Source organism: Staurois parvus, unplaced genomic scaffold (assembly GCF_062004578.1).
Source record: "Staurois parvus isolate SC_StPar_1 unplaced genomic scaffold, SC_StPar_1.0 ptg000402l, whole genome shotgun sequence".
NCBI lineage: Eukaryota > Metazoa > Chordata > Amphibia > Anura > Ranidae > Staurois > Staurois parvus.
Genome location: NW_028318198.1, coordinates 1,309,123 through 1,330,838, shown reverse-complemented (window position 1 = coordinate 1,330,838; position 21,716 = coordinate 1,309,123). Strand labels below are relative to the sequence as shown.

Here is a 21,716-nt window from a genome sequence, read left to right as displayed (position 1 = left end):
TCTGTGTCCCTCGGACACAGGGGATCACCGATCAAGGAAAGAGCCGAAGATGTCGGCTCGGTCATGTGATCAGCTGTGTCCAATCACAGCTGATCACATGTAAACAGGGAAATGCCAGTTATCGGCATTTCTCTCCTCTCGAGCTGTCACGCTGACAGCTCGTGAGGAGAGGAGAGCCGGTAATCGGCTTTCCGCGGAGGGGACATGAACACTGATCATCAGGGCACTGATGATCAGTGTGCCCTGATGATCAGTGTGGCCCCAGAAGTGCCACCTGTCAGAGTCCAGCAGTGCCAGCTGAACAGTGCCACGTGCCAGTGTCCATCAGTGCCACAATGCCACATATCAGTGCATACCAGTGCACATCAATGCCACAAATCAGTGCCCATCTGAGCTGCCCTTCAGTGTCACCCATCAGTGCCAGTCAGTGCCACCTATCAATGCCAATCAGTGCCACCTATCAGTGCTGCCAATTAGTGCCACCTATCAGTGCCAGTCAGTGCCACTTATCAGTGCCAGTCAGTGATGCCTATCAGTGCGCATCACTGCCGCCTATCAGTGCACATCAGTGCCGCATATCAGTGCCGCCTATCAGTGCCAGTCAGTGCCACCTAATAGTGCCAGTCAGTGCCGCCTAACAATGCCATATATCAGTGCTGCCTTTCAGTGCCCATCAGTGATGCCTGTCAATGCCCATCAGTGCCACCTACCAATGCCTCCTCATCAGTGCCCATCAGTGCCACCTATCAGTGTCCATCAGTGCATCTTATCAGTGCCCATCACTACAGCCTCATTAGCGTACATCAGTGAAGGAGAAAAATCACTTATTTACAAAATTTTATAACAAAAACTAAGAAAAAACTTTTTTTTTCAAAATTTTCAGTGGTTTTTGATTTGTTTAAGAAAAAAAAACCCAGAGGTGAATAAATACCAACAAAATAAAGCTCTATCTGTCACAAAAAAATGATAAAAATTTCATATCGATACAGTGTTGCATGACCGCGCAATTGTCATTCAAAGTGTGACAGCACTGAGAGCTGGAAATTGGCCTGGGCAGGAAGGGGGTATAAGTGCCCTGTAGGCTTGTGGTTAAACTAATACTTTGTTGAAGCACCTTTTGATTTTATTACACCACTCATGACTTGGCAATATTTGCCCACTCTTCCTTTCAAAAACACTCCAAATCTGTCAGATTGCGAAGGCATCTCCTGTGCACAGCCCTCCTCAGATCATCCCACAGATTTTCAATCAGATTCAGGTCTGGGCTCTGGCTGGGCCATTCCAAAACTTTAATCTTTTTCCAGTGAAGCCATTCATTTGTTGATTTGGATGTATGCTTTGGGTCGTTGTCATGCTGAAAGATGATGTTCCTCTTCATATTCAGCTTTCTAGCAGACTCCTGAAGGTTTTGTGCCAATATTGACTGGTATTTGGAATGGTTCATAATTCCCTCTACCTTGACTAAAGCCCCAGTTCCAGCTGAAGAAAAACAGCCCTAAAGCATTGTGGGTATGATGTTCTTTTGGTGATGTGCAGTGTTGTTTTTGCGCCAAACATATCTTTTGGAATTATGGCCAAAAAGTTCAACCTTGGTTTCATCAGACCATAACACATTTTCCCACATGCTTGTGGGAGACTTCAGATGTGTTTTTGCTAAATTTTTTCTTTGTAAGAAAAGGCTTCCATCTTGCCATTCTAGCCTATAGCCCAGACATATGAAGAATACGGATACAGATATTGTTTTCACATGTACCACACAGCCAGTACTTGCCAGATATTCCTGCAGCTCCTTTAATGTTGCTGTAGGCTTCTTAGCAGCCTCCCAGACCAGTTTTCTTCTAATCTTTTCATCAATTTTGGAGGGATGTCCAGTTCTTGGTAATGTCACTGTTGCGCCATATTTTCTCCACTTGATGATGACTGTCTTCATTGTGCTCCATGGTATGTATAATGCCTTGGAAATTATTTTGTACCCTTCTGACTGATACCTTTTAACAATGAGATCCCTCTAATGCTTTGGAAGCTCTCTGTGGACCATGGCTTTTGCTGTAGGATACGACTAAGAAAATGTCAGGAAAGATCTACTAGAACAGCTGAACTTTATTTGGGGTTAATCAGTGGCACTTTAAATGATGGCAGGTGTGTACTGACTCCTATTTAACATGATTTTGAATGTGCTTGCTTAATTATGAACACAGCTACATCCCCAGTTATAAGAGGGTGTGCACACTTATGCAACCACATTATTTTAGTTTTTTATGTTTACTCCCCCCCCCCCTAAAATATTTCAGTTTGTTTTTCTATTGAGCTGTACAGTTTATAGGTCTCTTTAAAGGTGGAAACAGTTCTAAAATTATTTATCTTTGTCTCATTTTTTACATCACAGAAACCTGACATTTTAACAGGAGTGTGTAGACTTTTTATATCCACTGCAGATATGTATATATATGTAGAAGAAGATGAAAGAAAGAGCGCACAAACCTTGCGTATTACCTCAATAAATAGTGACTAATTTTATTATTAAGGAAATATACTCACAAAAGTGATGGTATAACAGCAGTTCAGGCTGTAATACTGACACTCAGTGGCTGAATGTCTCCTTGCCATGGGAACTCTGCCATACTGAAGTCTCTATCTGCTCAACCCAGCTCTGATAAAGAAGGGAGAACCCTTCGAAACGCGTTCGTTTTCACCCCCCCCCCCTTTTTTGGATTTACCTGTAACCCTGTGTGGATTATGGTTACTTATGCTTGTTATACCATCACTTTGTGAGTATATTTCCTTAATAATAAAATTAGTCACTATTTATTGAGGTAATGTGCAAGGTTTGTGCGCTCTTTCTTTCATCTTCTTCTACAGTTTTATCAAGCTTCCCCAGCTTCATGATAGAGCTGCACAACCTCTGATCACCAGCGGATGAACTCGCTGCTTGTTACTAATGCCTGTTTGATCTGAGTCTTTGAGCGCAGGAGATAATGGATCTTTGGTATATGTATATATATATATATATATATATATGTGTGTATTTTTGTCATTATATATGTACACTGTACTTTCATCTTTCCAGTGTTATAAATTATTTGTGCTTTACTGCTCTTAGTTGGCCAACTGATTGAAAACACAATACTGCCTCTGTGTCTGATAGCTTATTTCAGCAGTTGTTAAGAAGGGAACATTACACAAAGTCTCTGAGAGCCCCACATCTTTAAATCTTTATATTTAATACAAAAGATATACAAGAGCAATCTTATAAAAATGTGAGTTATATAAAAATTGACTGTAAGGTAGACATTGCAATAATTACTCAAAATATGTGTTCACTGAAGATACACTATACTTTAGTCTGTAGCCATAATCTTTTGAAAAGCTTTATACATTTTTATGTTGTAATTCAGAATTACCATTCATGAAAATCATACTTCTCAGTGCACTCTCCTAGCCTAATGTTCAGCTTTTTCAAGGCAATTCTATGTACCAAACAAGCACAAAAGATGAATCATCCTTAGTAGTTTCTTCTCTGCTTTGCAATATAACAGTATTGTTTCCTTTTGCACCCCCAGCGACATAACTCCCATTCTATCCATTCTGGGTTTGATCCTTCCATATATTCAGCTCTTTCATTTCAGTGCCAACAAAAGAACGCTGGATCAGCCAGTCCTCTGTAGTTAAAGGGGCAAATTAAGATTCAGCTCACGCAACACATCTCCACCACATATAAAACAAAACACATGAAAATCAAGTGAGGACAAAAATGAAGAAATATTAAATTAAATAAAGCCAGTTTCTAGGAACATAGAATACACATATACAAAAAAAATATATACAAGACAGAGAAAGTAAGTGCAAACAGTGATTTATAACAACTTGGCTCCATTCAGTCTCAGTTGAGAGATACTTTCTCTCTTAAATAATTGTCTTTTATAGTCTTTGTCTTTATTTAAGCATAGATCCACTGAATTATTATGTTGCTGCATCCTTGTCCATTTCATGTACCACAAAGCTTTGGCCAGCACAAGTGCACTTTGAAGTTCACAAAAGAAAAACTCTGTGAGCATTTGGCTGATTTAGCTTTTTTTTCTGCCATGAGTTGTGGTCCTTTTCCAACAGTACAGTATTGTAAAATCACTCTAAAGATGTCATGTAAATCCAGTTTTCTGAAGTCATACTTTGCCCCTTAGTGCTTTTACTAAACTGTAGGATCCTTGTACTCTTGCCTGCTTCAGATGATAAGCAATTAGTCCTATAAAACCAGCTGTTACAAGGACTACAGATCCAATGATTGCTGGTGGCACGTAGTCAAATCTTGGGCTTTGCTGTCGCTCTGCAAAAGAGACAAGATGGGGGATGGTAAGAAAGATTGACAGGAACAAGACCAAAGAGTAATGGACTGCATTCACTGGCACAACAGATGCAGGTTCTATAGACAGAAAGTGTAGGTCGAGTTCATGGGAATCTGCATTATGGGAATCTCTCCAGTTGTCATACACTGTCCCAGAATAGGATGCCTGTCTGTAACTTAAACTTTATTCTATTAAATCATTTTTTAAAAATGAAAGAAAGAAAATGAAATATGTAAAAACAGGTCTATTAAGTAGCAAGCGCAAATACATTATATTTGACAATATTTTTTATATTGTGCTATTAAAGTGGTGGCTACAAAGTCAGAAAGAAGCACATAAATGTTATAGATTAGAAGTAGAAAGAAGTGTGTCTGAATATTATTGTGGTTAGTTGATAGTAAATCAATATGCAATACTTATCCTTCTTGTATTGGAACATGATGATGGTTTAAAATAAGTAATATTTTTATATTAATCATAAGCAAAAATGACACTTAGGCCTAGTTCAAGCAGGCATTGGCATGAGAAGTTCTAGTTTGTTAAGCTGTAGGCTCAGAAATTATTTACAAGCATTGACAAAGCATCTGAAAAGCAGCTTTCTTGAAAACTTAATAATATCCTTCAATTCAGTGTTGAAGTGTTAAATAGAAATTTTAATAGTAATTCTAGCTGTTGCTTTAAACATGTTTGTAGCAAGCTTCAACAGGCATTTAGCAAGTATTCCTTTTTAGTGCAATTTGCTTTCAAGGGGAGCAAGGGGATTTCTAAAAGTACTCACATACATTAGAATTTAGTAACATTTTAAGAAACATTAGGCTTTATGCCAGGCATGCAATAAACAGGTACTCAACTGGACAACCATATATCCAATGCTTACTGGAATAAAAATTATTTCCATTTGATTGCCCTATGACTTAAGCAGGGCCGGACTGACCATTTGGAAACTCGGGCACTGTCCGAGGGCCCGGGGTCAGTAGGGGGCCCCATGAGATGCCCCTGGTACCTTTTTCATAGGCTTTTTTGAGTTTGGGCAAGGGCACAGGGGCCCCATGATCCCCTATTGCCCGGGGGCCCCATGAGTTGTCAGTCCGCCCCTGGACTTAAGTGATGTAACTTGAACCACTTTCCCCTCAATCCACCTCAATATAAATATACTTGAAACCAGTATAGTGGCTCCTCCATTACTTAGAGCTTGTCTAACAATATAACATATAACCATATGTTTTTAGAAAGGTCACAGACCTGGGCATTTATATGACGCAGTGCAGGCTAACTGATGTTTTCTTGTGAAGATCCCCATAGCTGCTTACTGCTTCCCATGTTATAAACCAGATACATGTGTGCCATTAAACAAAGATCTAGCAGATGTTCTCTAAACAGTTTCTCAAATTGAGCTTCTAGAATCAGTCATGGTTCCCTGTGTGTGGGCTCTTCTCTTTCTATTCTATATATAAGCCAGCAAAGAAGTATATTAGAAGCGCTTAGCGTGGATTCTTAGGAAGGAAGCCATGAAAGAAGCTCTTTAGGGCACTTCTCACCTGGAGGTGGGATGATGTCATAAGTGATAGTGACAGTAACACCTGCTGTGATGTTCTGTGATGGAGTCACAACTGTGGTGTTTCGTGGTGGAACTGGAAGAAAATTTTGAGGTTAATTATGCACAAGGTTATATCTTAGAGTGTGGTATACTTTCACCCTACAACCTAAATGGTTCAGTCCATCCATAACTATTGTTTCAAACATGGGTAGATGCCTACCAGCTTTTATACTGCATATATCCAGGGTCTGTACACCTGCATTTCCAGCTATGTACAGCACACCTACTGGATTGGTGGGTGATTCAACCCCCAGCATCCACTCATCATTTAAAATCATTTTAAAGGGTGGAGTTAACCTTTGAAAATACATTTCAAACTGTTTTTGGGTTACTATATAAGTTCTCATAGCATATTAATGAATGTTAGAATGTTTAACCATTTGCATGGTACTCACTTTGTACAGTCAGCATGGCCTCTGCTGTTTGCTGTCCAACCACATTTGTAGATTCACAGATGTATGTTCCCATATTCTTTTCTTCTGCTTTTGTTATATTGTACAGTCCATCTGCAGATTCCAGGTTAATGAGGCCATGTTCTGTCTTCACCATGAGGACAAGCCTTGGCGACGGATATGCTTCAGATATACACTGGATCTGTACATCATCCCCCTCGTTCACCACTGAAGATGGAGTGATTGATATAAAAGTGTTTTGGGGTGGAGCTGGTGAATTATAAAAAAAAATAACGGTTTAAATATAAAATACTGTTAGACAATAAATTAGGAGGAACAAAAACACATTGCTAAGCTAGGCAAGGACAGCTTCTGGAATGATCACTTCCATCCTTTTGTTAGACTAAATTTTGGGGCTGAGTTTTTGTTCAGTGTTATATTTGCATAGCAAATACCAGAACAGGCAAGACACAAGATCTAAACAAACTATGTATATAAATGATAAATGTTAATTTCTCACCTTGTACAGTCATTGTGGTCTCGGCTATCTGCTGTCCAACCTCATTTGTTGATTCACATATATAAGTGCCTGCATGCTCTACTGTAACATGTTCAATACTGTACTCCCCACTTTCCACTTCTAGCTCAATCAGGCCTGCCTCTGTCTCCTTCTTCAACACCAATCTGGGAGCAGGAAAAGCTTCTGATATGCACCTAATATGTCCGCTCTCTCCCTCTTTCAATACTGTCGAAGGGCTGATTGTCAAAACTGTTTTTTTGGGCGGAACTGTAAGGAAAAGAAAATACACTTTAAAAACACAAGACTGAACAGTTTAAAGTGTAGACCCACTGGTTACTGAATATTACATGCTATCTCTAAAAGCTTGCAAAACTTGAGGATTATAGTCCTCACTGTGTAACGGCCCTTTCACACTGGCTTTCCAATCATGTCTACCTTTCAGTTTTTCCGGTGGACCTGATCAGAGGCTTCATGTTGCTCTATGGGCAGGCTGATATAGATTTACACCTGCCTATTTCTGAGTTTGTTCTTTTCTGTTTTTCTGGGCCTGATGTAAACAGGAACATAAATTTAATTTAATTTAAATATGGATATAAACTGAAAGGTCACAGATGTAAGAAAACTGATATCTGCCCTGTTCAGCAAAGATTCATCAGGGAATCTTTTCATGGATCCCCTGCTGAAAGGAGCAGAGAGGCTCCATTTGCAAGAGCACTTGCTTTGTTTCCTGGGCAAATAGACTACAAAGGACAATATACAAAGTGCAATTACCCACAAAAACCTATCATAGGTCATCCGTCCATCATCTGCCATCACTAAAATAAAATCTCATTGGTTGGGTTGCTACACTTGGAACCTTATTTTACTATTATATTTAATATGTATTGATTTGTAATGTGTAATTTTAATGTTTGTTTTTTTTCCTCACCTTGTATGATCAGTGTGGTCTCCACTTGTTGCTGTCCTGCATCATTTGTAGATTCACAGATATATGTCCCACTGTGCTTCACGCCAGCATGAGCAATTTGATACCTTCCGCCCTCAGATACCAGCTCTCTCATTCCATCTTCTGTCCTCACTTTCAGAGCAAGTCTGGGAGAAGGAGAAGCTTCTGAAACACATATGATGTCTATGAAGTCTCCCTCTCTAACTTCTGCTGAGGGTGTGATGGCTATATGTGTATTCTTGGGTGGAACTGTAAGGGAAAAATAATACACGTTACAAACAGAAGACTCTGCATAGTTGATTGTGTAGCTTCACGTGTTAATCATTGATTTGTAGATGTTATATGCTAACTTAGATGAACATTAACCCTAACAACATTTGAGGATATACTCTTTATTATCTAACGCTTCTAGGGCAAAAAAAGACTACAAAAAAATACACAAGTTGCATTTATCCATAAAAGCTATTATATGTCATCCTCTGATATGCCTCCTGTAAAATGAACTGCGATTGGCTGGGATATACCTTTTAACTTTATCTTACTCTAAGGAGTTTATTAAATGCATTATATTGTTTGTTTCCTTTATTTCTCACCTTGAATGGTCAGCGTGGTCTCCACTTGTTGCTGTCCTACAACATTTGTAGATTCACAGATGTATGTCCCACAGTGTGTCATATCAGCATGCTCAATTTGGTAATGTCCACCGTCCAGTACTAGCTCTCTCACACCATCTTCTGTCCTCACCTTCAGAACAAGTCTGGGAGCAGGAGAAGCTTCTGAAACACATTTGATGTCTATGGAGTCTCCCTCTTTAACTTCTGCTGAAGGAGTGATAATTATATGCGTATTCTTGGGCGGAACTGTTGAGAGAAAAAAATTTAATTATTTAAAATAAACCCAGTTTGCACACAAACTTCCCTATATGGAACACTGGGAAAAAGACCTTGGCATTTCTTGGGAACTCCAAGATTGGCATAATAGTATCTATAATCTTTCCAAAATATTTACCAATACAACCCTGGGGGAATCTTACTACAAATACCATTGCAATAGTACTGTATATGGTTCCATCTAGGATTGCCAGAATGAATCCACAAGCCTCCTTTAGATGTTTTAGAAAATGTGGTCAGGAAGGTACTATGGTACATACACTGCTCAACAAAAATTAAAGGAATACTTTTTAATCAGAGTATAGCATCAAGTCAGTTAAACTCCTGGGATATTGATCAGGTCAGTTAAGTGGCAGATGGGGTTGTTAATTAGTTTCAGCTGCTTTGTTGTTAATGAAATTAACAACAGGTGCACTAGATGGGCAACAATGAGAAGACCTCCAAAACAGGAATAGTTTTACAGGTGGAGACCACTAACATTTTTTTCCCTACTCATTTTTTCTGACTGTTTTCACTAGTTTTGCATTTGGCTAGGGTCAGTGTCACTACTGGTAGCATGAGGTGATACCTGGACCCTACAGAGTTTACACAGGCAATCCAACTCCTCCAGGATGGCACATCAATACGTTCCATTGCCAGAAGGTTTGCTGTGTCTCCCAGCACAGTCTGAAGAGCATGGAGGAGAATCCAGGAGACAGATAGTTACTCTAGGAGAGCTGGACAGGGCTGTAAAAGGTCCTTAATCCATCAGAAGGAACAGTATCTTCTCCTTTGTGCAAGGAGGGACAGGATGCTCACTGCCAGAGCCCTACAAAATGACCTCCAGCAGGCCACTGGTGTGAATGTCTCTGACCAAACAATCAGAAACAGACTTCATGAGGGTGGCCTGAGGGCCCGACGTCCTCTAGTGGGCCCTGTGCTCACTGCCTGGCACCATAGAGCTCAATTGGCATTTGTCCTTGAACACCAGAATTGGCACATCGACCTCTGGTGCCCTGTGCTCACCCTGAGCACATGTGACAGACGTGAAAGGGTCTGGGGAAGCCATGTAGAACGTTATGCTGCCTGTAACGTCATTCAGCATGACTGTTTTGGTGGTGGGTCAGTGATGGTCTAAGGAGGCATATCCTTGGAGGGACTCACTGACCTCTGCAGGCTAGACAATGGCACCCTGACTGCCATAAGGTATCGGGATGAAATCCTTGGACCTATTGTCAGACCGTACTCTGGAGCAGTGGGTACTGGGTTCCTCCTGGTGCACGACAATGCCCGGCCTCATGTGACAAGAGTATTCAGGCAGTTCCTGGAGGATGAATCATTAGTGCTGGTTTACATTCCATTTGATTTTCTTTTTTTCAGTTTTTTTTTTCTTTACTTTCAGCTGGTGACCTTACCATTACACACTTTCTGTCCTAGAGTGACAATGTTTTCACAAAGATAGGAAGAGTGCTAGGACTACAGAACACATCCTCTATCCTCATCTACACAACATAAAGGTTGGGAGGCATTTTGTAGTTTTGAGAAGAGAACTGGGCAGGGCTGATAGCAATGAGATTTTGGTGCAACATTTTTAGCTTAACACAGAAAGTTAGTAACTCACTGGATTTCTGGCAGGATCAGTGAGTATTTAAAACTTTTCAAATAGATATAATAAAACACTTTCAATGGTATTTTTAACAGACCCAAAGGGACCAAACAACAGAAGTTCATTGTTAGGGTTTACATAATCTTTAAGTAAGCTATAGTACAGCCACAACAGCAACAGACTGTGTATGGGACTCACCTTGCACGGTTACAGTTGCTTCGGCTTCTTGCTTTCCCACCACATTTGAGGACTCACAAAGATATCTTCCTGCATGCTCTTCTGTCAAATGTGTAATACTATACTGCCCATTCTTAGCTTCCAACTCCATCAGGCCAGTCTCTGTCTTCTTCTTCAACACCATTCTGGGGGCAGGATAAGCTTCCGATGTGCACATGAAGTGTATACTCTCTCCGATTCTTGTTTCCAAAGATGGTGAAATGGTTAGAAACGTGTTTCTAGGCGGAACTGTAAAAAAGAGAAAATGCATGTTGACACAGAAGACTGTTGGGAAGCAATATGTTTGCATAGTCAAACATGGTTTTGTTCTTTACACACAGTACCCATATTAAAAAGATTCTGCTTGCACGTTTGAATGGTATTTAAAAGGCATGATTTTGTATGCCTGAATGTGTAGGCATGTAAAGTTTACTCACAAAACCAATATTGGTTAATACCAACTGTGTCAATGCAAATGAGACAACTGGAAAATGTCCAATTACCTTTTTAAGGTTTGATGCCCCTTTTATGTGAGCAAATATTTCTAAAAATGGGGTTTATTTTCTAAAACTGGAGAGTGTAAAATCAGGCTCACGTCTGCATAGAAACCAATCAGCTTCTAACCTCAGCTTGTTCACTTAAGCTTTGGTAATACAACCTGGAAGCTGATTGGTTTCTATGCAGAAGTGAGCCTGATTTTGCACTCTCCAGGTTCAGTAAATAAACCACAGTAACACAAGCATGATCTCATTAAAGAATGCATGTCACTTGGATTGACACAAAGTGGTAAACTCCACGCAGGTAGTGTCCTGGTTGGCATTTAAACCACTAAGCCACTGTGCCGCCCCATGTAAGGTAGCATATTTATTTATTGTGGAAATCTAATCAGTAGAAGATACTTTAACTTAAGGTTAGTCTGGATGGTTGTTTGGGTTTACCACTACCACTACTCACATCGCACTCTAAGATCCAGTTTCTCTTTCTTGCTGCCCAGCGGGTTTGTGGCTTCACATTGATAAACCCCACTGGTCACAATTGGCAATGTGACTACTGGACCTTCAGAAAGCAGATCTCTCTCCCCTGATGGCAACAGATGATACAGTAAGAAGCGAGGTTCAGGGACTCCCTGTGAAGCACATGTCAAAGTGACTTCACCCCCTTCATTTACTTCTTCAACAGAAGATGCAAAAGTAGTGTCCATTGGAGGATCTGAAAAAATAGATGAATAAACAATGTTTTATATTTCACTAGATAAACATTCAAATGTCATTTATAACAAGACTGTAGAGCATTTTGTAGTTCAAATGAATTACAAAATCAGCTACACACATTGAAGCAGAGGTAGGAGAAAAGAATTCTCCAAAGGACACACAAGACTGGTAGACAGTCATATTACATAATACGTCTGGAGAATAAGTACCCTTGACACAGTCCTCAGTATTGTCTGCATACAATATAGTTATCACATTCATCTCAGCAGGTGGACCTTTGGATTGCAATAGGTTCAATAGCATGGTCTATCACTACTTTAAAGGATTAAAATACTTTATGGTCCTGGTTGTGTAACATGATATTGTATGCGGACAATGCTGAGTGCTGTATTGGGGGGATAAATCATAACATTTATATGTTTAAATTTTATTACACATTTGATTTATTCAAGGGAATGAGCATGAACAATAATTTGTCCTGTAAGAATCATGTCAATAGATGTTCTGTGTGCCTCTGGAGTCTTTTAAAAAATGTGTGCCTATGGAATCTGAAATTCTAATAGTGTGAATGTCTAATATTAGACGAGTCTAAATAGTATGAAATCAAAGATATATATGACTGGATATATGAATTTAACTGATTGATTAAATGGATGTAGCCAGTCAGATAATTCGAATATTACCAGCCAATGCAAATATTTAGAGTCAGCTCATGTATAGGACTACAGCCAAGCATATCACTCTCGTGTTACAATAGTGTATGAACAGTGTAAGGTGTCTCCTACATGTTGCAGTAATACTATGCTGTGAAATGGTCCAAAAGTGGATCCTAAACATAGTCTCAATCAGTCAAACACATATCAATGATTACATGAGATTAAAGGAGAACTACAGCCAAAGCTTGTTTGGCTGTACTTCTCCTGTGGATCATAGGAGTGCAGTTTGTTCTACACTCCTGTGACCCTTTTTCAACCAACAGCGGGCTAAAATCCACTGTCGGTTGACATCACTCAGCTGGTCCAGGCTGGATAAAAATCCCGACATTTAAAGTTGGGATCCACCCAGATGTCTGGGCCAGCACCTGGCTCTGTCTCTCAGCGATCTGCCACAGCCTAGCACTCCAGTGAACACAGACTGACAGTCTCCAGCTCTCTGCTCACGGAGCATTGAGAACTGAGTGATCAGTGGTGTTTGATCGCTCAGTTCTCAGTCTTAGAGCTGGCGGGAGACAGATGCAGCATTGGACCGATAATGCATCCACCCAGGTAAGTATGATTTCTGAAAAAAAAACCCTCATCTTTTAAGTTTTCTGTGTATCAACAAATCATACTTACATTCCACTATGAGTGATTCTGATGCTTCATTAACTCCATAATAATTTTCAGCTGTGCACTTGTATTTGGCAGCGTCTATTGGGTCTGCTTCTTTTATGACTAATTTTCCTTTTGCTTCTAGAAGAGGAGTATCTCCATCTTTTAATACCTTCCACAAGGTAACATTCACATTTTTATTGCCATTAGCTACGCATTCAATTGTGACAGGCTGACCAGCTTGCACTATGGTGGTGGGATATATGGTCAACTTAGGTTTTTCAGGAAGAGCTAGAAAACATAAATATTTATATACTTAATTGGCTTGAAAATAGGTAGACAACATTTCTATACAAGACATAGAATATACAAACAATTCCATAAATTATACATTTACTTTTTTATTGCACATTTCTTTGCATTCCAGCTCTCTTGCATTGTGCAAAACAGAAGACTTGGATTTGCAAGTCGTTATTGTGAGTCGTTAGGGTCAATTTACTAAAGGCAGAAAGGCTGTTCACTTAGCAAGGGCAGTGGCACTTTGCAAGGGGATGTGACCCGGAGCTTCGTGAATGTAGTGAAATAGTGAAGTTTAACTTTCTAAAGAATACTCAAATATGTACAAGAAAAGTAAAAAGAAAACAGCATTTTCACTTGTACATGATTGGACAATAGAAGTCAGCCATGCTTCACCTCATTCACTATGCTCTGGGGCAAATTCCCTTGCAAAAGGAGCTGTCTATGTGCCTTCAGTAAATCAACCCCGTTGCTAAATATCATTTTAACTCAGCAAATATACCAATATGACAATTTTCACTATATGCTGGCTGATTGTTGTCAGTCGCTGTGTTGATGATAGCATGTTACATAGTTAGTCTGTCTGAAAAAAGACAAAAGTCCATCCAGTTCAGCCATTAAAAAAAAACTAAAGTTATAAATCCTACACCCACAGTTGATCCAGAGGAAGGCAAAAAAAATCCCAGCAAAGCATGATCCAATTTGCTCCTGCCCGGGAAAAAATTCCTTCCTGATCCCCTGAGAGGGATATTCCCTGGATAAACTTTACCTATAAATGTTAGTATCCAGTTATATTCTGTGTATCCAAGAAAGCATCCAGGCCTTTTTTAAAGCAATTCACTGAGCTGGCCAGAACCAACTCTTGAGGGAGTCTATTCCACATTTTCACAGCTCTTACTGTGAAGAAACCTTTCCATGTTTGGAGATTAATTTTCTTTTCCTCCAGACGTAAGGTGTGCCCCCTTGTCCTCTGTGATGACCTCAGGGTGAATAACTCTACACCGAGTTCACTATATGAACCACTGATGTATTTATACATGTTGATCATATCCTCCCTTAATCTCCTCTTCTCAAGAGAGAATACATTCAGTTCCTCTAATCTTTCCTCATAGCTGAGCTCCTCTATGCCTCTTATCAGTTTGGTTGCCCTTCTGTGTACTTTCTCCAGTTCCCCAATGTTCTTATTGTGAATTGGCGCCCAAAACTGAACTGCATATTCCAGATGAGGTATTACTAATGATTTGTACAGGGGTAATATGATATCTCTCTCTCTCTGGAGTCTATACCTATTTTAATACAAGAGAGGATTTTGCTCGCTTTAGAAACCGCAGCTTGGCATTGCATGCCATTATTAGGCTTGTGATCTAGCAGAACCCCCAGATCCTTCTCCACCATTGATTCCCCCAGTTGTACCCCCCCTAGTATGTATGATGCATGCATATTCTTAGCCCCCAAATGCATAACATTACATTTATCAACATTAAACCTCATTTGCCACATAGTTGCCCAATTAAACAGTGCATTGAGGTCGGCTTGTAAGCATATGGCATAGTGAAAGCTGCTAAGTGTTATAGAATCAAATAACTGTGAAAAACACCCTTTTGCTTTCAGATGCCAGTACTTACAAAGCATTGTGGTCTAACAAGACTGCTTTAAAACTGATTGAAGCCCAAAACATTTTATTGTGATTATTGTATGGAATGATCAGAACCACTGTCTGGTTTCTTTCTGCCATTTGTGTCCCATCGAAGAGATTTACATTCACTTCCTATTTTGTACACACAGCCGGAAGTGACAGAAAAGTCACTCTAAAGTCAGGGAAATCCTCTTTTAGACCGTTCTCACCAGAAAAAATGTCTATATTAGAAGAATGTCATCCAATTAAAACAAAAACTAAACATTTAGGATTTTTCTGCACCTCCTGTCCCCGTGATGTTGGCAAACAGGTCAAATAGTAGAGTGAAACTCCCTAGTGGGGACATAGACAGCAAAAAAAAAAAGCTTCATATAGGTGTTAAACCTTCACTTTATCCAGAATGGAAAAAAACATTTTGGCTTTAGATTCCTATTAAGGCTTTGAGATCAATTTTTTTCAGGTAACTTTTTGATTGAGAATTAAAGGTTGCGCACACAAATGTATGCATCTCACCATAGCATGTTCCACTTACCAATAACAATGAGCAAGTGTGCCTATAGAGAAGAATAACAAGAGAGTGTACTCGGCGGTATAGAACATATACAGTACAGCATAAAACCATAACCATAATAGGAGTGAAAATATTGAGAAACCTAAATCGGACAGTCTTGAGTTAAAATAGAAGACAAACAAAATTAGCTATGGAATCTATGTATTACACAGCCCTGTAGAGAAAATGATAGGCACTACACTTACTAAGTGGCACATAGGACATAAGAAGGGTTTTGACTTGCAGCAGTCTGTAGAGAGTAAGTTGCAAAGGGGGCTAAACCTGGTGTATCTAACCATCAGAGATCTATTATGAAACAACACTATGGGGGAATATTTATCAAAGACAAATTTGCTTTTCTTTTCTCCAGCTTCCATCCTACTGTACTGGTTAATTTTTTTGCCATTTTCAATTTTCATTGTTATTTGCTGCTTTTTGAATGTTACCTTCAACTCTCTTTAGTTCTCTTCTCTGGAAATCAGTCTTTATGATCTATAACGAGTGTTATAGCTTAGTGAATTCTTAGTGAATTGAATCTTACAACTGTTAGTTGTGTGGAAAAGCCATCTCTGTGCTACTGGTAGGCTCTGGTCTATTGAGCCCATGCAAAATCCAACCTGTCACAAAGCAGTAGGAACATTAGCTGAGTTACAAGCAGATGTTTTCCCGGTTCCTGTCTTACCTTGTACAGTGATCACCACTTGGGAAGATGTTTTTCCTACATTGTTTAGTACATGGCAGATGTACAGCCCGCTGTCTTCTGGCTTTGCATTTGGAATTGTCAGAGTTCCCTGATCATCAGAGCTCATCACCAGTTCCTTCCCTTTATCCAGCTTCACCCACTTCACACTAGCAGGGGATCTACTTTCAAAGGTACAAGACAGGGAGATGCTTTCTGCTGCGTTTACATTTGTGTCAGGGAAAACTGCGATAGTTGGTTTTCCTGGAGGATCTGAAAAAAAGAAACAAAATGTAGCATAGTGATATAAGATCATGAAATACAGTTAGAACCTTTAAAATGGCAACTTTACTTTCAGTTACACACAGATAAGGTAACTGGAGCATGTAAACTAAATGTCTTTATCCACAGTTCCCACTGGAGCTTATTTTTGTATGTTTTCTTGCCTTTTGTCATCATCTCCTCAGTGTCAAGTCAACTCCCAACATCCAAAGAAGACTCAGAAGGTGGAAGTAGATTACACTGGGCTTGGTATGAAACCTGGTTATAGGGAACCTAAAGGTCAGTCATTTTACACTCTGCACTCATCTTCACCAATTCCCAGATCTTTGTAAGTACAGGTATAGTGTCCTTTTAAAGAGTAACTTATTTAAAAAAAAACAAAGAAATATGCTTCTAGTTTCAATTGTTTCATCCTGTTGCTTTAAAACTCTGTGAACATGAAGTCACCCCAAAATCATTCAAGGGATCCCTATCTGCATTCATTTCTTTTATGTCTGTTTCTAAAATTAATTCTGTTCTCTCCATATCTCTCTTTCTAGCTACCCATTCAGATGCACTCAGAGCAAGTGATGACAAGGGGTGAGCCCTAGAGAAAGAACATATCCCCGGCATCCTTTTAGATGAGCATGTTCTTCCATGCCGGCCACTGCATGTTGCAGAATTTGCCTGTGCTTATCAGTTGCTGGATTACTGTTTCATAAGCAGGTCTGAGAATGTAGTCAAACAACTGATGGGCAGACTGCATAGCTAAAGCCTGCAACATCCAGTAGCCAGCACTTTTCATAGAACGTGCCCATGTTTGCAATGAGCAGAAAGCTGATATATTACCTCCCTATAGCTCCGATAAAGAATTGGAAATAGTAAAAAACAGTAGCTGCAGCCACAGGGATAGGATAGAGATACTGTATATGCACACTATTTTAAAGTAAGAAACATATTTTACCAATACTAACACAGCAATTTGAGTCAGTGATTTGTGTTCTTTGTTTATATCTAATGTAATTAATGTGAGCACTCCTTTAAGTGTTCTTAACTAAGCAGCTGACTGTGTTACATAGTATCAATACTGCCCGATAATTTAAATTGCTTAGAGTGGTTCTAAAGGCAAGATATTTTACTTAATGCAGTCCATGCATCAAGGTAAAAAATTTCCCAGTAGTTGTATCGCCCTCCACCCACTGCCACAAATACTTACCTGAGTACTTTCTCAATCCAAAACTATGTAGTGATAATCTCTCCTCTCCCTGCTCTCACAGGACACAAAAGCAGCAGCAGGAGCCATTGGCTCATGCTGCTGTCAATCAAATCATGTGAGGAGGGAGCGGGGGTAGGGGCGAGCCGTGCTGAGTGTGTAAATGGATACACACAGCCTGACTCGAGAACATGCTCACATGAGTGTAACTATAGGAGCAGGCTTGCTACAGGGGCACTTAAAGAAGTGGAGGAGTGAACAGTGCTGGCAGAGGACCCAAGAAGAGGAGATAAGGGGCCACTCTCTGCAATATGCAATGTTGCACATAGGAGGAAAGTATAAAGCTCTTTTTCATTTTAGAAAACAAATGTTTGCCTTTTCAACAACCTTAAAGCCCAGCTCTCGGAAAATGTATAAATATTCCTTGCAATGGGGCTGCATCTGCACTGCAAGAGTTTATTGCTTGCTTTGTCTTGGGGAAAGGAGAAACCCATTTACCCGCGATCCTCTGGCAGATGGTGCTCCCCATGTACCAGCAGTGGACTGTCCCTCAGCATCAACACATCTAATTTAGGGCTATGGACCCTACATTGGTCTTGATGACGTCAGGACCCTAAACCGCTGGAGCGTGCAGGAGAAAACACTGCTGGGAATTGGTCTAGCAGTGAGGAGGAGTCGAGGATCGGGTAAGTAATTCTTCTTTTATTGTTCCCATAGACCTAAACAAACAAACAACTCTGGCAGTGCAGGTCCAGCCCCATTGCAAGGAATAATTTTTTTAGTTGACTGGCACTGGGCTTTAAAATAAAGGACATATTGACGCAATGCAATTTAATCAATATATAGATCACCAATAATATTTATATACACTCCTTATACATGTTCTTTGAAAATGATGCCCCTGGCTTACTCACATAGAAGGTTGAGTTGCATAGATGTATTCCAATATATAGGATCAATTCCATTTTCCAGAAATTGTAGTTTAGCTTCACATTTTATCTCTTGTGCCTCATATTTATCAGTCAGCTTTAAATCATGAGACAGGCTGATATTTTTCACTATGTACATTTCAAAATCTTCATCTGGGACCTCATGCTGAGCCACAGTCATCCCAGCAATTGAGATCTGAGCATCAACCATGTAATAGGGATAGGCATCAGGAATGGTACAGGTGATATGTGACTCTTCTCCAGCCACAAGAGATGATATGGTCAGGATGGGTTTAGGAAGTGCTGTAATAAGACATTTAATGCATTAGTTAGACAATCTGTCAGTATCCCGTTATACTCAAGTAAGCGTAGAACATCAGTCAGATGTAGCTACACGCCACACGCTAAAAGCCTTATCCATAAAAACTTGAGCAAAAAAAGTGAAACTGTGCTTATAGCATTCAAAAATGACAATTTTCCAGTGTGGGTTAGGAAAAACTGACAACTGATTGGTGCTGTAAGTTACAGTACTACCTTCCTCCAGTTTAACATACCTTTGTGCTGAGGGAATTGTAAAAACCCCCAAGACGAAGTATGTAGTTTTAATATGAGAATCATTTTACCTTGAGTTTGGTTTTAAAATATTATACAGACACATGATATACTGTCAGGACTAAAGAGACTGAGCTCATGTCACTCCTAGGCAAGGTATGGGCTTCATTGGTTTAGGTTTTACAAAGGAGACGTTACACAATACGATGACTGGTATAACCACACCCTATACCGTTACTGGCGGTTAATTCAAGTATTGCACCAGTACCTATAATTGAACATACATTGTGCAGGAAGAGCATTGACCGTTAAAGACAGATGTTTCCACATGAATACTTCTGTTTTAACAAGATCTCCAGCTTCACGTTTAAGTCTGCTGTTCGTCTTGTATGAGGATGACTGATATACAGAATGGTTGCTGACAACTAAAGGCTTTTAGAGGTTTTGCAACAGGTGCCACTGATTCCATATAGTCTTGTATATTTTCATAATTGTGGAATATTTTAAAAGGCTCTTCCATCTTTCAGTCAACCAGACATAAGTTTTTATGCACTTGCAATGACTGCATTAAAGTGACACTAAAAAATATACTATTCTCCAAAACTAATCAATTTCATATACTGTAAATCCACTGCTTAATGGCCCTGCAAGTTATTTTTCATGAACTTGTTCCCTGTTGTGTTTTTCTTCCTCCGTGATCTCCTGAACCTTTGCTTTTCCCCCTCACTTCTGTTTATTTGTATCAAGCAGTACATGTTAGCTGCAGTCATGTGCCCTGCTCTATGCATTCTACAAATCCCTCAGCCTACAGTCCCTAGTCCATCTTGGTAGTAAGAAAGATGGGGTGGCTACAATTCCTACATACCACAAAGAATGAATGCTGGTACCCCCTAATAAGATGTTGGATCACTTTATGTTTAGTATCACTTTAAGTTTGGATGCAATACTTACAGTAAACTAGGACTTTGAAGCCCTTTTCCGCAGGAGGATTATCACAATGCACAGTACACCGATAGGAATCATACAAGTCAAGGTTCTCATTGCTGATCTTCATGGTCAGGACTGATATTTGTCCAGCATTGTTAATTGTACCACTTAATGGAGTGTCAGCCAGGGAAGCCCAGATGAAGTCCGGATTCTGACATTTGGTGCCTAGACACGTGATATGAAGCTCTTCCCCTATTTCAGCTTTGATTATAGAATTAGGCTCTATAAGGGTGATGTCTTTGGCATGGGCTGTCGAAGACACAATGAGCTAGTTAGGTACACAAGCCACATCGTCTGTCACACACAAGGAACATGGCAACAATCTGACATTCTGACAATGGAGCACAAAAGGTTAGGATTGCATCTTAGTTCTTCAATTACTCAAAAAAAAAAAGACATTGCATTCTACACAAATCATTAATACAACAAACTGTGTGTTCTCTCACCTTAACATATTCATACATCTTAAATGAGTATGTTCAGAAACAAGGCAATATGGACAATGGAGGTCTGCCACTATTGTATTCTCTTATCAAATAATATTGATCTCATGTTTTTGTACAATATGATCAATGAACAGCATAGATAGACATTTAGCACAATTTCGCCAATCCACTAAATACAATATATTAAAATTTGTATATAAAAATGGAATATACTGCATAAAGACAATAGAGGTATGCCTCCAATGTAGTGCTCTTTTATCAAATAATATTGGAATTCTGATTTGAAGAACATCAACAATGAATAGTGCAGATAGACATTTAACACAGTTTAGCGAGAGCATTATCTTACTATAAGATATTCAAATTTAGAAATAAAAATTGAATTTATAAAGACAATAGAGGCATGCCACCAATTTAGTGTTCTCTTAACAAATAATATTGAAATCATGACCTCTATATCTAATAAAATATCTGTTTGTCTCAGCAGAAAGACTACAGCTGTGAATAACAAAGAGCATTTAAACAAAAAAACAAAAGAAAAATTAATATTTCCCATTAAAATACAAATAATTTACCATATGTGGACAGGATCTGCAAATAAATGATATAAGCTATGACTTTTGTCACAGTGGGTGTTCCCGGACCTCCAGACATAATTAGGGTCCTGCTTTAACAGAGAGTATAAGGGTTAAGACTGTATAAGATCTTTATGTCCAAGGCCCTGTGATGGCGCTTCAAATAGCAAGTCCTTTGAATTCGCTTATTAATATTCCAGTAGGACTGCAAATCCCAGGATTTCTTTCGCAGCTCTAAATTCCAGCTTGTGATAATGGAGAATGCACTTGTCTCAGACTCTTATGTTTCCTGAAGACTCAGCAGTAGATGCTTCATGCCCCAAACTGAGTAACAGACATCTCAGCATCTGTTTTATATGTAGCAGAAGGAGGGGATTCCTGTCTAGGGGAATTCAGTCAAAAAAAAAAAAAGTGGTCCTCAAAAGCCACAACGCTGCCACCTGCTGTACATGAGGAGATAAAGCATGACATCATGCTGAAAGATAAACTGCTTAGGCAAAGATTTTTATTAAGTAAAATAAATGAATAATGTTTCACAGCAATGAAAACTTACAATGTGAAGATCCTGTACAATTTTAAAGAGG

At 39.4% G+C, this 21,716-nt stretch overlaps 1 protein-coding gene across 2 annotated transcripts; it reads right to left on the bottom strand.

Moving 5' to 3' along the window:
* Nucleotides 1-3,202: 3,202 nt before the first annotated feature.
* Nucleotides 3,203-21,502, bottom strand: VCAM1 (vascular cell adhesion molecule 1). Of its 2 annotated transcripts, XM_089686583.1 has the most exons (13): nucleotides 21,133-21,501; nucleotides 20,076-20,360; nucleotides 18,558-18,875; nucleotides 16,173-16,442; nucleotides 13,032-13,298; nucleotides 11,441-11,695; nucleotides 10,469-10,735; nucleotides 8,389-8,655; nucleotides 7,778-8,044; nucleotides 6,850-7,116; nucleotides 6,333-6,599; nucleotides 5,879-5,971; nucleotides 3,203-4,321 (listed from the first exon to the last, which is right to left on the bottom strand). In XM_089686583.1, exons 1-13 carry the CDS (start codon nucleotides 21,209-21,211, stop codon nucleotides 4,161-4,163), a joined length of 3,063 nt encoding a protein of 1,020 aa, XP_089542709.1. In that variant the 5' UTR covers nucleotides 21,212-21,501; the 3' UTR covers nucleotides 3,203-4,160. The 2 variants fall into 2 exon arrangements, with proteins under 2 accessions (XP_089542709.1, XP_089542710.1); XM_089686584.1 differs by lacking the exon at nucleotides 5,879-5,971 and having other exon boundaries at nucleotides 21,133-21,502.
* Between the last annotated feature and the right edge of the window lie 214 nt (nucleotides 21,503-21,716).

Bases quoted from the DNA above. Each gene is read 5' to 3' on its own strand.
- VCAM1 (XM_089686583.1), bottom strand. From the start codon at position 21,211: ATGTCTGGAGGTCCGGGAACACCCACTGTGACAAAAGTCATAGCTTAT. The intron at 8,656-10,468 runs GTGAGTCCCATA...TTCTCTCAACAG, and splicing joins AGCAACTGTAACCGTGCAAG to TTCCGCCCAAGAATACGCAT. The intron at 7,117-7,777 runs GTGAGGAAAAAA...TTTTCCTTACAG, and splicing joins GACCACACTGATCATACAAG to TTCCGCCCAAAAAAACAGTT.